Source organism: Theropithecus gelada, chromosome X (genome assembly GCF_003255815.1).
Source record: "Theropithecus gelada isolate Dixy chromosome X, Tgel_1.0, whole genome shotgun sequence".
Lineage (NCBI taxonomy): Eukaryota > Metazoa > Chordata > Mammalia > Primates > Cercopithecidae > Theropithecus > Theropithecus gelada.
Window position 1 is genome coordinate 151,372,263 of NC_037689.1, and position 13,610 is coordinate 151,385,872.

At 59.2% G+C, this 13,610-nt stretch overlaps 1 protein-coding gene across 4 annotated transcripts in view; it reads right to left on the reverse strand.

Annotated features, from left to right (window-relative positions):
- L1CAM (L1 cell adhesion molecule) overlaps positions 1-13,610 on the reverse strand; it is a 25,130-nt gene continuing 11,520 nt past the window's right edge. For 3 of the 4 annotated variants that reach the window (XM_025371731.1, XM_025371733.1, XM_025371732.1), the window contains 27 exons: positions 11,722-11,736; positions 11,043-11,148; positions 10,602-10,804; positions 9,547-9,669; positions 9,280-9,450; positions 8,879-8,990; positions 8,552-8,736; positions 8,299-8,430; positions 8,016-8,159; positions 7,335-7,446; positions 7,055-7,221; positions 6,796-6,952; positions 6,492-6,616; positions 6,294-6,404; positions 5,850-6,047; positions 5,548-5,618; positions 5,143-5,365; positions 4,219-4,334; positions 3,816-4,017; positions 3,605-3,727; positions 3,338-3,511; positions 3,103-3,222; positions 2,840-2,995; positions 2,394-2,528; positions 1,988-2,060; positions 1,879-1,890; positions 1-1,407 (listed from right to left, as the gene is read on the reverse strand). In XM_025371731.1, the coding sequence (XP_025227516.1) occupies positions 1,176-1,407; positions 1,879-1,890; positions 1,988-2,060; positions 2,394-2,528; positions 2,840-2,995; positions 3,103-3,222; positions 3,338-3,511; positions 3,605-3,727; positions 3,816-4,017; positions 4,219-4,334; positions 5,143-5,365; positions 5,548-5,618; positions 5,850-6,047; positions 6,294-6,404; positions 6,492-6,616; positions 6,796-6,952; positions 7,055-7,221; positions 7,335-7,446; positions 8,016-8,159; positions 8,299-8,430; positions 8,552-8,736; positions 8,879-8,990; positions 9,280-9,450; positions 9,547-9,669; positions 10,602-10,804; positions 11,043-11,148; positions 11,722-11,736 (3,698 nt within the window). In that variant the 3' untranslated portion in view covers positions 1-1,175. Of the gene's footprint in view, positions 1,408-1,878; positions 1,891-1,987; positions 2,061-2,393; positions 2,529-2,839; positions 2,996-3,102; positions 3,223-3,337; positions 3,512-3,604; positions 3,728-3,815; positions 4,018-4,218; positions 4,335-5,142; positions 5,366-5,547; positions 5,619-5,849; positions 6,048-6,293; positions 6,405-6,491; positions 6,617-6,795; positions 6,953-7,054; positions 7,222-7,334; positions 7,447-8,015; positions 8,160-8,298; positions 8,431-8,551; positions 8,737-8,878; positions 8,991-9,279; positions 9,451-9,546; positions 9,670-10,601; positions 10,805-11,042; positions 11,149-11,721; positions 12,014-13,610 lie in introns of those variants that run through there. The other variant, XM_025371730.1, reaches the window with a different exon arrangement.

Consider the following 13,610-nt stretch of genomic DNA (forward strand, 5'->3'; position numbering starts at 1 on the left):
TTGATTTTCAGGTTTTATTTGCCTGTTATAATTCTGATATTATGTACATATATATATATACTTTTGTTTTTTGTAGAGGGCTTATCAGTAGACCAAGCACAGGCATACAGGGAGGCTGTGGCTGCTGAACAGGGGCACAGCAGTGCTGGGAGAACCAATCTTTCCTTTTTTTTTGTCTGTTTTTATTTTTCCTGGGATGGGTTCATCAAAGCTAATTGCTATCAATCCTAGAAACCACCTAGGGACTCGGACATCTGCCTACACACTAGTGATGTAAAGGGAAGGACAGGGGTACAAACTTTCAAAGTCACGGTGTATTTACATTCCCAAGGTGGGGGCAGGAGGAGGCTGAGGAAGACAATTGTTCAGACGATGGGAAGTGGGGGAGGGCAGGGCTGCTAAGGGGTCCTGGGAAGTGGGGGTGGCTGGAAGAGGCCGGCCGGTGGGCAGTGGGAGGAGGTGTGCCCGCCCCGCAGCCAGGTAGTGACGGAGGCCACTTGGATGTTGTCTGGTGGGTACCGAAGGCAGCGTGTGTTTGGGGCTCCTGAAAGCCGGCTGTGGAGCGGGCTGGGCGGCAGGAAGAGGTGGTGCTGCCAGAGTGCAATGCTGGCGGCGGGGGTGGGGGGACTCTCTGGGCTCTCCAGATGGCCTCCCTTGCCCCTGCGGCCAGCTTGCCCACCTCCCATCCCAGTTGGAGCAGAGATGGCAAAGAAAAGACAGCAGATGGTGGGGACACCGAGTTTTGTCCCCAGTCCCAGCCAGGCTGGCTGGGGAGTGGCTGGGGGAGGGGGAAGGTGCCAACTCTGGTCCTGAGGAGACCCCACCATGTCTGCCCCCAGTCAGGGAGCAAGAAAGACAGCATTTTCGAGATCCTTTCAGGCCACCCCTACTTCTTCTCCCCCAAACCACAGCCTCTCTGCCCAAATGGGCTGGCAAGGCAGCATCCAAAGGCCCCTGACATGTGGGAGATCTGCCCCCAAGCTGGGGCAAAGCAGCGTGTGCCCAGGAAGGGATGCAGCTGGGTTTTGGCAATAAAGTGGGGACTGGGTGGTAAGAAGGGGATCTGAGGCAGCAAGTTCTCCTCTGCCCCAACTCCAGCCTCCCATGGGCCGGCTGGAGAGGAAGGGGCCTCGATCCCAAGGCCAGGGGCACAGCATCTCCTGTCCTGGATTCCACTATTCTAGGGCCACAGCAGGGTTGATGGGGGAAGTGGCCCCTGAGCTGTCGTTGCCCCCTGCCGCTTCCTTCTCCTTCTTGCCACTATACTGGCCAATGAAGGAGCCATCCTCGTTGAACTGAACATCCACGCTTCCCCCATAATCGGCCAGGCTGTCGTCACTGCCCAGGGGCTTAATGTCCCCATTGAGCGATGGTTGGCTGCTGCCGAAGGCCTTCTCCTCGTTGTCACTGCGGAGGCACAAGGCAGGTGTGAGTGAGAGCACTGCCGAGCCCCTGCAGGAGCCTGGCTGGGGGTGAGGCAGACGCCCGCCTGCCTTCCATTTGCTTAGAATGAGCTCAGGAAGAGCAGCTCCGGCCACCCTGGCAGGCAGGTCTGGAGCTGTCACCTTTGGGCATTCCCCAGATCCTGGGGACTGTGAGGGAGCAAGTGTGCATTCAGCAGGGATTACAGGGCCTGGTTCCTGTCTGGGAAACTGTCTGGGGCCTCCCTTGGGGAGATGGGAGCAGTGAAGGTATCTGTTTGGAGAGAAGGGGCTGGGGTGTATTGGCCTCTCCCTGAAATGAGGAGCTGCCGGGCCTGGGGACTGGGAAGTGAGAGTCCTGTCAGAGCACCGGCAGCCAGGGGACAATGGCACACCAGGCACACATTGTCTTTAGGGAGTCCCTGCTGTTGGCCCCTCCCCACTACCCCTGCCTTACCTCTCCAGGGACCTGAAGTCACCCAGCAGCACAGAGAAGAGAGAGAGGGGGTGAGATGTGAAGGCCAGGGTGGAGCTGAGTGCCAGCACCCGCTCCTGCCCCAGCTCACCTGTACTCGCCAAAGGTCTCATCTTTCATCGGTCGGGCCTCAGAGTCCACCTGGGTGTCCTCCTTATCCTTCACTGGAGACACAGAGAGGGACAGCTTCTTCTCCCACCCCAGCCTGACCCAGGGCTCCAGGCCCCTCTACGCCCTGCACCTGCAGCACTCTGTCTCAACAGCGTCCAGAGGCGACAGGCCTTGAAAGAAACCACTGGTCCCCTGTGGTCCGGCCACCACTTGCCTGTGGCCCCAACCCCGGCCTAGGAGGATGATCCCCCTGCCCGCCCCCACCATGCGCCTGTCGTCTTGTGGGGGGCTCGGGGAATCCAGGAGGCCTTGCAGAAGGGTGGAAGGGGCGAAGTGCTCCTCTCTACCCTCGGCTCCACCCCACTCACATGGGGCTCAGAGGCTACCTGAGTATTTGCCGCCCTTGCTGCGCTTGATGAAGCAGAGGATGAGCAGGACGAGGAGCAGGAGGATGATGGCACTCACAAAGCCGATGAACCAGCCTTCAGTGGCAAAGCCAGCAGGAGGGAGCCTCACGCGGCCTGAGGGTGAGACACCAGCCCCCCATGCTGCCGCCCAAGCCAGAACCCGACCTGAGGCCCTGAAGTATGCTCTTAAAGTCGGGGCCCTCTGGGGGGCTGAGGAGTGACAGGGACAGGGAGATAGTGAAGAGGGCATCTGCGGAAAGGGTACAAAAGGGGGCTGATTTGGGGACACCCAGATTCTGGGAGGAGAAGCAGACAGGAGCCGTGGAGGGGCCTGGGCAGTAGTGGTCATTCAGGGGACAGAAGGGCATGAATTGTGCAGCCTCCATGCCTCCCTGGCAGGCAATGGCGGGCCCCCGGCGCCTCACCTGTGCCATTGGTCTTCACAGCCATCTGGTGCCGGAACATCCTCTCCTTAAACAAGTGGATCTCATAGTCAGTGTCAGGCTGCAGGTCCCACTGCGTGTAGGAGCTCTGGTTGTAGCTGACATACTGTGGTGAGAGGGAAGCCCCGCCCTTCTCTTCTGCAAAGGCAAGAGGGTAGCAGCGGGGGTGACTTGGAGTGCCAGGCAGCCCTTCTGGCCCAGAGCCCCCTTCCCCACCATGCCCCAGGGCCCCCTTTCACCCTTACCTCCCAAGGCTTTGAACAAGATATGGAACCTAAAGTTGCACTGGCCCTCCTTGGGGACCCAGGAGACGACGCTGTAGTTTTCACCCGCTGTGGCTGAGATGTTGCCAAAATCTGAGATCCCTGGGGGATGCAGGGGCACGAGGAGAGTGTGGCAGCTGCCAGGCAGTCTAAGGCCCTCCCTCCTGGACCCGGCTGGCCAGGGCATCCCTGTTGGCAGGTCATTCCTCCGTCTCACCAGACAAGGCCATAGTGCCTCCTTCCCGTACGATGGCTTCACCAGGGCCCTCTTTGGTGGTGGCCTGAAGCTGGAAGCGGTACCGCAGGTGGGGACTGAGATCGGTCAGGTTGTGTGTCCGAAGTTCAGGGTCCCGAAGGTTGAAAGACAGCTGCCCCTTGCCCCCCTCATCCACTGTGGGGACAGGCAGGGGTTGGCTGTGGCTGCAGCTCTGCCCCCTCCCCGTGGCCCCTCCACCTCCCTTCCCTGCTGGGGCAGTGCACGCACAGGGGTGGTAGGAGAGCACGTAGCCGGTCAGCACACCGTTGTGGCTGAGTGGGGGCTGCCAGCGCAGCAGCAGGCTGGTGTTCGACTGGCACTCCAGGTGCAACGCCTCAGGGTGGCCAGGCACTGCAGGGCACAGAACCGAGTGGCAGGTAGGTCCTCGCCCAGGTCTGGGGAGGAGGGTACGGGATGAGGCGTGGGGTGCAGGACTCACCTCCCTCTGGGGTGCTGAAGGTGAACTCGCTGGCAGGCCCCAATCCCCGCCCATTAAAGGCCTGCACCTCCAGGTGGTAGGAGCTATAGGGCCGCAAGCCACTGAGGATGACACTGGTGGTGTTGGCGGGCACCACCACATGGTCTTTGTGGATATGTCTCTTGCTGTGCTTCCTCTGACTGCCCTCCCTCCAGTACGTCACCTGCACATGCGGACAGGAGACCTCACAGGGGCAGAAGGCACCCAGCAGGGCCCCCAGCGCACGCCCACCACCCTTGATGGGGACCCTCTTCTCAACCCAAGTCTTCCAGGAGAGCGGCTGACAGGTGGCAAAGCCCCCTCACCGTCCTGTCACCTTACCTCAGTGATCACCCTCCCGGGCCCCCACACCTTCAACCCTTACATTGTATCCGCGGAGGTGGCCCTTGACCTGGGCCAGGTCCACCGGCCGCCACTTGACCAGCACGGCACTTGAGTTGAGGATCTCGATGCCTTCCAGCTCAGGGATTGCCTGGGGATCTGGAAACCACCAGTGACTTGGAAAGAGCCACAAGCTCTCACCCTAGCCCTGAGGCCAGGCCCAAGCCCCCAAACACAGAGAAGATGGATTCGGAAGTTTTATGAGGCACAGTTTGAGGAGGAGAGGTGTATTTGCATGGTCTCAAGATCTCTCCCTGGGCTGCTTATTAGTTGCAAAGGTGAAAATCGTAGCTTATACAAAGGAGAAACCATGGCCGGGTGTGGTGGTTCACACCCATATTCCCAGCACTTTGGGAGACAGAGGCAGGTGGAACATTTGAGGTCTGGAGTTAGAGACCAACATGACCAACATGGTGAAACCCCATCTCTACTAAATACGAAAATTAGTTGGGTGTGGTGGCGGGTGCCTGTAATCCCAGCTAATCAGGAGGCTGAGGCAGGAGAATCGCTTGAACTCGGGAGGTGGAGGTTGCAGTGAGCCAAGATCGCTCCCCTGCACTCCAGCCTGGCTGACAGAGCAAGACTCCATCTCAAAAAGAAAAAAAAAAAAAAAGTGAAAAAAAAAAGGAGAAACCAGAAAAAAACTTGACCGGGTACTTCCAGTTACCATCTGGTCATGTTCCAGATTCAAGGAAATGAAAGAAGCATCATTGGCTGATACAACTGGAATACTGCTGCCAATTATAGAAATGTGAAGTGTGGGGAATTTCATAACGTCGCTCTGGTTATGTAAGAGAATATCCTCACCCTTAGGAAAGGCGCACACCAGCGCGGAGAGGTGTGGACATGGGCTGGGGTGGAAGCAGGCGAGCTCCACCCTGGGCGAAGGAGCCTGCCAGATACTCACAGTCCTCTCCGGAGTAGCCAATGGTGACCTGGGGCTCTGGTCCCTTGCCCTGGCTGTTGACGGCCTGGACTTTGATCTCGTAGGGCACAAAGGTGGACGTGTTGGACACCACCAGGAAGGGGTCGCTGACAATCTGCTCCTGCCAGGGCCCTCGTGTGCCCTGAGGGCGCCACTGCACGCGGTACTGAACCTGGGGGGCGTTCCAGTCCATCCACCGGAGCGGCTGGAGGAGGCCAGCAGAAGAGGAATTGGTTGGCCAAGAACATCAGCATTCTTTGGCCCGCCCCCCAGTGCAGACTGGCATCCCCAGACATCAGCCCCTTCCTTTGCACAGCCAAGGGGGAGCAACAGACACCCAGGTCATGGCCTCATGTCCCACAGGCAGCTTAGCCCAGGGACTCTCACCTTCCATGTGATGACCATATTGGTGGTCTCATTTCCTTCCCCCTTCACATCTACAGGGTTCTTCTCCGGGGCTGGAAAGGAATGTATTAACACATCAATGCTGCAGCCTCTTTTGGAGAACCATGAGGACTGAGGACCAAGGAACAAACGGCTCATTCTGGCACCAAGGGAGTCCAGTCCCCTCGCACTCCCCCTGGAAATTTGGAAGCAGAGGAACTTGGGCACGGCACCTCTCACAGCCCTCCCTTCACAGCCCAGAGCCCCTTCCAGGTGGCATGGGAGTGGGTGCCAACCTGACTCACCTGCCTCAGGTGTGACCACAGTCTCAGAGACGGGGCTGGGCTCCCCGGGGCCGTATTTGTTGATGGCAGTAACCCTAAAGGTGTAGTGGACATAGGGCGACAGCTTGAGGGTGGTAGAGGTCTGGTTTCCTGGAACCTTGCCCAGACTGTACCATTTTTCAGGCGCCATTTCCTTGTCCTCAAATTCAATGTCATATTCTGCCAAGAAGTGAACCAGCAATGAAGTGATCGGCGTGTGGCTTTGGGGGAAGGGCTGTGGAGGGATTGGGTACAATCTGGGTCCCTGAGTACCCAGGCCAACTGGCATCTCCAGATTCCCATGAGGAACCGTGAGTCTCCCCAAGCCATGTCCCCCCAGGAAGGCTCCAGGAGGAGGGAGGACCCCAGGAGGGGCCAGGGCTGGCAGAGGTGATGGTAGGGTAGCACCGAGCTCAAGCCTCTTACTCTCAATGGGGGCATTGTGGTCTTCTGCAGGACTCCAGGACACGCGCACCTGGCTCTGCGTCAGCAGGTGCAGATCGGACAGCACCAGCCGTGGCACTGGCCCGGGGCTGCCTGAGGGTGGGGAGGGTAGGTGCTTGAAAGGGCCCAGCGATGTGAGCCCTGGCCTTCTGGAGTGGAGGCTTCCACCCTAAGACTTACCCACCACCAAGAGCTGTGCCCTACTCTCCACCACATCCAGCTCGGTGCTGGCCATGCAGCTGTAGTTGCCCTGGTCGCTGTAGTCCAGGCTGTGGATGACCAGGCGCCCATCCTCTATGAAGTACCTGTGGAGGAGCCATGTCTGTCCTTCCTGCCATCTGGGCTCTTCTCCCCTCTCATCCCTGCCTCCTGCCTTCTTTCCCCACTCCTGTCAGAGCCTTCCCCCTCAAAGCAAGCATGAGACCAGAAGGTCTGGACTTCCAGCTTTTCCCACTCTGCCCCCTTTCACTATCACTGTCCTCACTTGTCACTGTCCCCAAGCTCCTGGAGGTCTCGGCCGTCCCCACGCCAGGTGATGCTGGGCTGCAAGGAGGGGTCAAAGGAGGCCTGGCACGTGAAGGTCACCCTCGAACCTTTCTTCTCGATTGCGCTGCGGGGTCCCTGCGTGATCTGAGTTGCATCTGAGGGTAATGCATACGTGAGGAAGTCACTCTGATGTCCTCCAGGGGCCCGGACCCTCCCTCCCAGAGGCACAGCCAGCCATGTGGCCAGGGTAGCCTGACCTTTAACCTTCAAGTTAGCCACAATGGTCACATTGTTTTGGTCATTGGCAGCCAGGCAGAAGTAGCGTCCGGTGTCATTGGCCTGGAGGTCTCGAATGCCCAGGGTCCCGTTGGCATAGGGGAAGAAGCGTTCATCCTGAAGCACTGTTGTCCCATCCTCATCCAGCCTGGAGGGAGCAGGGTGGGCCTGGCTCTGACTGGCTGGCCTGGGCTCCCTGCCCTCCCTGGCTCCCTGGCCACTGAGACAGGACTCTCACCACTACCGGGACAAGACACTCACCACTGAACGCTGGGCACAGGCGCTCCGAAGGCCTTGCAGAGAAGGTAGGCGGTGCTGCCCTGGACAGCCATGTACGTCTGATTGTCCGCAGTCAGGATCTTGGCCGGCAGCTCTAGGGGAGGAACAGTCTCGGGAAACAGGGTGGGACTTGGGGCCACAGCTGGGCCAGGAGCCAGGGACCCTCTGCACGGCTTCCTCAGGCCCCCAAGAGCCCTGCAAGTCGTGCTTCCCTGCTCCCAGCCGAGGCCCCCGCCAGGCTGCGTCTCTCTCTGCCTTTAGACACTGCCCTCTGCCTCAGATGCGCCTCTGGTTGCAGCCACCCAACTTTTACGTTATTCCAGACCTAACTGACAGTCACCTCTCCCCAAAAACCTTCCTGGCCTGGTCCCCAGCCTTCCCTGAGGTTCCAGGAGAGGTGCCACCTGGGCTGGCCTCGGTCACATCCTGTCCGTGGTGAGCCTCCACTCAGTCACAGTGACAAGGCCTTTCCCCTCTTACATCTCCCTCGGCTATCATGAGGCTGAGTGAGATGGGGTGAAGGGTCTCAGCAAGGAGAAAGGCCAGTGCCAGCCTGGTAGGCCGAGGACACGTCAGCTGCCAGCTGAGTCACTCTGCTGGCCTGGCCCAGTGGGCTGCAGGGACAGACTGGGAGTTAGGAGGTAAGGAAGGGAGGGTACTCACGGACAACATAGATGTAAGCATTGGCCAGCAGGAGCCCATGCCGGTTGCGGGCCTCACATTGGGTCACCATTGTGTCACTGGGCTGCGCGTTGCTCAGGATCAGGGCACCACGCTGAATCCGGTACTTCTGGTCCTTGGCTAACTCTGTGCATGCAGCAGGTGTGCCCGTGGGCCCCAGCCCGGCATTGAGCTGAGTTGAGGCCCTTTCTCACCCTCCTTTTCCTCTCCCCTACAGCGCCCAGGGCTCACCACACTCCCCACTCCTGCCTGAGGCCCTGCTCACCCTCCATGGGGATCCCGTTGATTCTCCAGGTGACCTCTGGTTGGGGCCTGCCCTGGACTTGACAGTCCAGGCGGGCAGTCTCTCCTGGCCCATATAGATGGCTCTGGGGCTTGTGCAGCCAGTACGGGGCAGCTAGGAAGAAGGGGAGAGCCAACCTGAGCCCGCAGCCGGCAACCGGCTCTTGCCCCAGCAAAGACCCTCCCCTCCCCCATGACAGTGGGCATCATGGGCCACTGTCCCAGGAGGTCCATACCCTCCACGGTGACATAGTAGGCGTGCCGGGCACTGCCCAGTGAATTCTCGGCCAGGCAGCGGTACTCGCCATCATCCTCCTCGCCCACTTTCAGCAGCTGCAGGGTCTTGTTGTGGTTCTGGTAGGTGACACGGTCGGCTGGCATGGGGCCGCTGGGGCGCAGCCATTTGATGGTGGGCGTTGGACTGCCCAGGAGGCAAAAGGAAGAGAGCAGAAGGGAGAGAGGACAAGGCCACTCACCCCAGCCCCCTACACCCTGCAGTGGTCTGAGCTCCCCGCTAGGGCTGCCCCACCCTGATCTGCCCTGCCTTGGGTGCCCAGACTCACAAGCCCTCGGCGATGCACTCCAGGACCAATGGCTGCCCCTGCAAGGCCACCAGGTGGCTGCTGGAGTTGGTGGGGAAGAGCAGGCGCGGCTTCCTGTCAATCATGCTGTTGGCTGCCAGGAGAAAGTGGGTGGGTGGGCTGCCCACCTTCCCTCCACCCCAAAATCGCAAGGCTGAGGGACTTAACACTCCAGCCAGCCCCTGGGGCCTCTGTTTCTTCCTCCGTGAAGGAGAGTGTGCTGTCTCTGCTCTCGACGCCTGGGAAGGGGTCTGGGCAGAGTAGAGGTGGGAGCCAAGCTGTTCTTGAGGAAGCCTGGAGTCGTCAGATGGACCTATGTTGGGAAGGGCCATGCCTGAGGGTGAAAGGAGTCAGGGAGAGGGTGCAGAGCCTCTGAGACTCACTGGCCTTGACCCGGAGGTCAATGGGCTCCTTCTGAATGATAGTCCTGGTGCCTGGGAAGTGGGCGTGGCAGATGTAGTCTGAGTGATTGTCAGAGGTGAGCACATTGGCAAAGTAGAGGTTGCCGTTCTGGCCCATCGTCACCCGCTCATCCTGTTTGATGTGCAAGATCTCTGCAGGGGGAAAGGAGGCTGAGGTCATGACCCTATCCAGGAAGACACCCCCGCTAACACCCCGACCCCATGAGGCAGTTGCTCGCCGGCACTCACTGCTGTTCATCCAGTATATCCGGAGAGGCTCTGCACTTGGGGGAGGGTGGCAAGGCAGAACAACTGACTCCCCTTCCTCCACCTCCACGGGCTTCACTGTCTCCTTTGGCCACTTGGGGGCACCTAGAAGGGACAGACGGGCTGACACTCTCCTCTTGGCCCAGATGGTGCTGGGCAGGAGAAGGGAGGCGGAGGCGGGGGGGATGGTGGGCTACCCTGGGGATGGATGAGAAGGCGAGAGGGTCAGGCCAGGAGAAAGTTCACAGAAAAGGAGGCAGACACTCTGGATACCTTCTGGGCTCATGGCAGAGACTGGCACTTAGGGAGGCCAGGGTGAGCAGGAGGCCAGGAGGCCAGGAAGGGTTAACCTTCCATGGTTCTCAACTCTCCCTGCCCACCCCAGGAAAGGACGGGTGGGGGGAGGCTGAGGCTGAGGTGCAGTGATGGGGGAGGGGAGCTGTGGAGGGATGCAGGAGTCACAGACCCTTCCATCATCCTGACACAGAAACCATGGCAACGGTTCCCAAGGTAACCAGAGGGGTGGGGAGGGGAGAGGAGAGCGCTCAGGAGGCAGAAAGCTCAGGGAGGATGGAATGCGAAGGGAAAACCCCAGGGAAAAGGCGACACAGATCAAGACAGAGCCGTGGGGCAAGAGAAAGCAAGTCGGAGGTGGAGAGGGAGAGATGGAGAGCCAAGTGGAAAAGCCAGAGAAGAGGGGCCCTGCTAAGGAGTGCGGGTGTGGACAGAGATGACTGCAGCCAGCCAGCCCCTCACCCCCGCCACCTTCCCACCCAGCCATGAAGCAGGCACCAGGAAAGCCTGAGGGAGTGAAGGGGCATGAGATGACTGGAAGCGCAATGGAGACAGAGACAGGGTAAAGAAGGAGAAGACTGCACAAGAAACAAGATGGGCCAGGGGAGAAGCTGGGGTGGAAGGCTGGCAGGGCACCCAGGCCCCTCGCCATGAGACAACCAGCTGAGAGACAGCAGCTTCCAGCCCACACTCCCACACGAGCTCCGGGACCTGCCCTCCCTGGTCCCTGCAGCGCCTCGCACCCTCGGCCATGAGTCGGATCTCATGGGACATGGCGGTGCCCAGCTTATTGCTGGCAAAGCAGCGGTAGATGCCCTGGAACCTCTGCGCAAAGTTGCTGTTGTTGCCTGTGATGGTGAAGGAGCCAGAGTGGGGCGACTGGTACACGGTCACACCCAGCTCTTCCTTGGGTTTGAAGTGGACACCATCCCTCGTCCAGCGGAACCTGTGGGCGGAAAAAGGCCCAGAGGCCTGAGGCCCTGGAACCCAACGGGGGCTGGAACAGGCTGGAGGGGACAGGTGCAAGCAGTCAGGGCCCCCAGGGGATGGACTGGGAGATGGCAAGGACTTGGGCTGATTAGCAAGGTTTGGGGCTTCTGGGCTTAGAAATTAGGCAGTTCAGGGAGGCACAAGGCCGGGGTCAGTGGCAGGCAACAGGGGCTGAGACGGCAGAGATCACTCACTGCACTTCAGGCTTGCCACTGGCCTCACACTTGAGGCTGATGTCATCTGTGGGGAAGACAACCAGGCGCCGTGGAGACTGTTCCGTGATGACAGGTGGCTCCATCACTGGAGACAGGGTGGAGAGAGCGGTGGTGAGGGTGCTGCCTGGCTGGTGTCATAGCCTCGGCCCCTGTCCCATCGTGAGGGAAGCAGGGTCCAGAGCCCTTGGAGGCCCCATGGCCACAGGGGGATGAATGGAGGGGAAGAACAAAAGAGGCTTGTGGGACATGAAAAGAGGGAGAAAGAGAAAGGGACACATGCAAAAATGTAAAGAGAGGCAGGGACAGAGGGGACAGCCACGGAAGTTACAAAGAGACGCCTGAAAAAGACAAAAAGCGTATGACAGAAAGAAGCCGGGATAACAAAAGCCAAGACACAGAAACCAAGAAGGACAAACCCTAGACAGGGGAGAAGGGACCAGAGAGAATGGCAGAGAGGAACAGTGAGGGTGACAGAGTACCCAGGCTGGGGCAGAGGCAGAGCAAAGCCAGCCCTGCACAGGTGAGAGAAGCACATGGTGCTCAGGAAAGCCAAGCAGGACCCGGGCACTCAGGAGGGCGGGCATGCAGGCTCAGCCAAGGGCCCCCTTACCCCTCTTCTTGGCCTTCTTGGAAACACTCTCACCCCTCCCCAACTTACCATGGTGTCCTTCATCTGAGAAATCCAGGCAGGCAGTGAGGGAGGGAATGGAGAGAAATACTGACAGGCAGCCCCAGAGTGGGGCAGATGGCAGGGGATATAGTAAGCTTCTGCAGTCCCCCGGTGGAGAGGGAATGGCAGTAGAACAGGCCCTGGCAGTAGCAACAAGGGGGCACACGCTGGGCTGGAGCAGTGGCAGGTCAAGCCCAGGGAGATGGGGCAGAGAAATGCCCAGGGGGAGGGGCTGCACTGGATAGACACGGGATATGTAGCCCAGAGGCAGCCAGGCCATGCCTCCAGCTCTAGCAGACAGGGAGAGAGAAATTCTTGCCTTTAATAAGGAGCGTCCTTGCAGCCCCCTGGCAGGGCCTGGCAGGACCTGGCAGGGCCTGCAGAACTGACCCCACCCGTTCAGGATGCCTTGGAAGGCACCCTCCCCTGCTCCAGCCTGCTTCCCTCCTAATCCAATTAGCACAGCTGAGTGTTTTCAATTACCAGGGCCCAGCCTTCAGAGCCCTGCTGCCCCCTCCCCCTGAAAACTATCCCAAAGGCCCTGCTGCCTCTGAGTTTCCATAGCCTGCGGGGTTGGCACCAGCCCTCCTCTTCTCCCTCCTTCCTCCCAGTCAGTCACCAAGCTCTCTGGGGCAGAGGCCAGAGCTGCTGCCCCAGCCCCAGGACTCTGCAGAGCACTGGCCAGGGCGGCCTCGAGGAAGGGAGAAGAGGGAGGGAGGGAGCAGCAGGCTGCCTCTGAAAGCTTTGTCTCTGCAGAAGACCTCAGTGTGAAGGTCCAGGGAGGGAGGAGGGGGCTCCCTGGGGACACTGCAGAGGGCCCTGAGCTGGGGAGGGAGATGGTGACAGGGATGACAGGATGCAGAAAGCCAACTAGGTGGAGGAAGCAGGAAAAGAGACAAAGCAGGCTGGAGTGGCTGGGAGGGAGAGATGGAAGATAGGTTCCAACAGGGAGGGCCGGCTGCCTGCCACTGCCCACTGTGCCATATCAGGGTCAAGAACAAGTGCTGGTCAGTGCCCAGGGCAGCCTTGGAGCTGCCATGGCCTTTGGCCTAGTTCTGTTCTCCCCACTCCCATCTTTCTGTAGAGAATGCACAGCTTGCATTCCACTGTACAGTGTTATATTGTGTATCCACCTCTGTGTCCTCTGTGTCTAAAAGCCTCACTGGTATGTGCTTCCACTTGTGTGGCCTCTCAGTGGCTCTGCTCCTTCATCCCTGTACCTGGCTTGTCTTCATGCACCAGTGTGCATGTGCCCATATGCATCTGTGCCAGGGGAGTCTGCATGGCCCTGGCCCTCCATGTATGTGCCTAAGGGGCCAGCCTCTTTACCTCCTCCAAGCCCTCACTGCCTCCCAATGCCAGGTGCCTCCCCAGCCTCTCTCTCGCAGCCCCTGTCCCACTGCTGGTACAGACAGTCTTCCCAACCCCTATCCGCCAACTAATCTCTCAGTGACACTGGCCTCTTCCTTGTCCAGGTCCAGAGACAAAGGTGTCAAGATGAGGCTGGGAAGGGACTGGAGCCTGGTAGCTCAAGAGACACAAATGCCCTCACATATGATGCCTTGTGACATGCCCCTCACACAGCCTGACAGCTACTTAAAGAGAAGACACCATCACAGTAACACCCCCCACATGCAAGTGTGTACTCACATTCAGCCCCACTCACACATACACATGACCCACTGCAATCAAATGTCGTGATCAAATACCTCCCAACCTCCACAAACCTGGCCAGTAAGTAACAGAGTGACTCACACAGTTACCCATGTAAGGAAGTCAAAATCACATTCACGAATATCTACACTCAGTCAATCACAAGAACACACAGAAATACACAGTGTATCCATGCTTAGTCACAACCCTATGGCCACACTCCC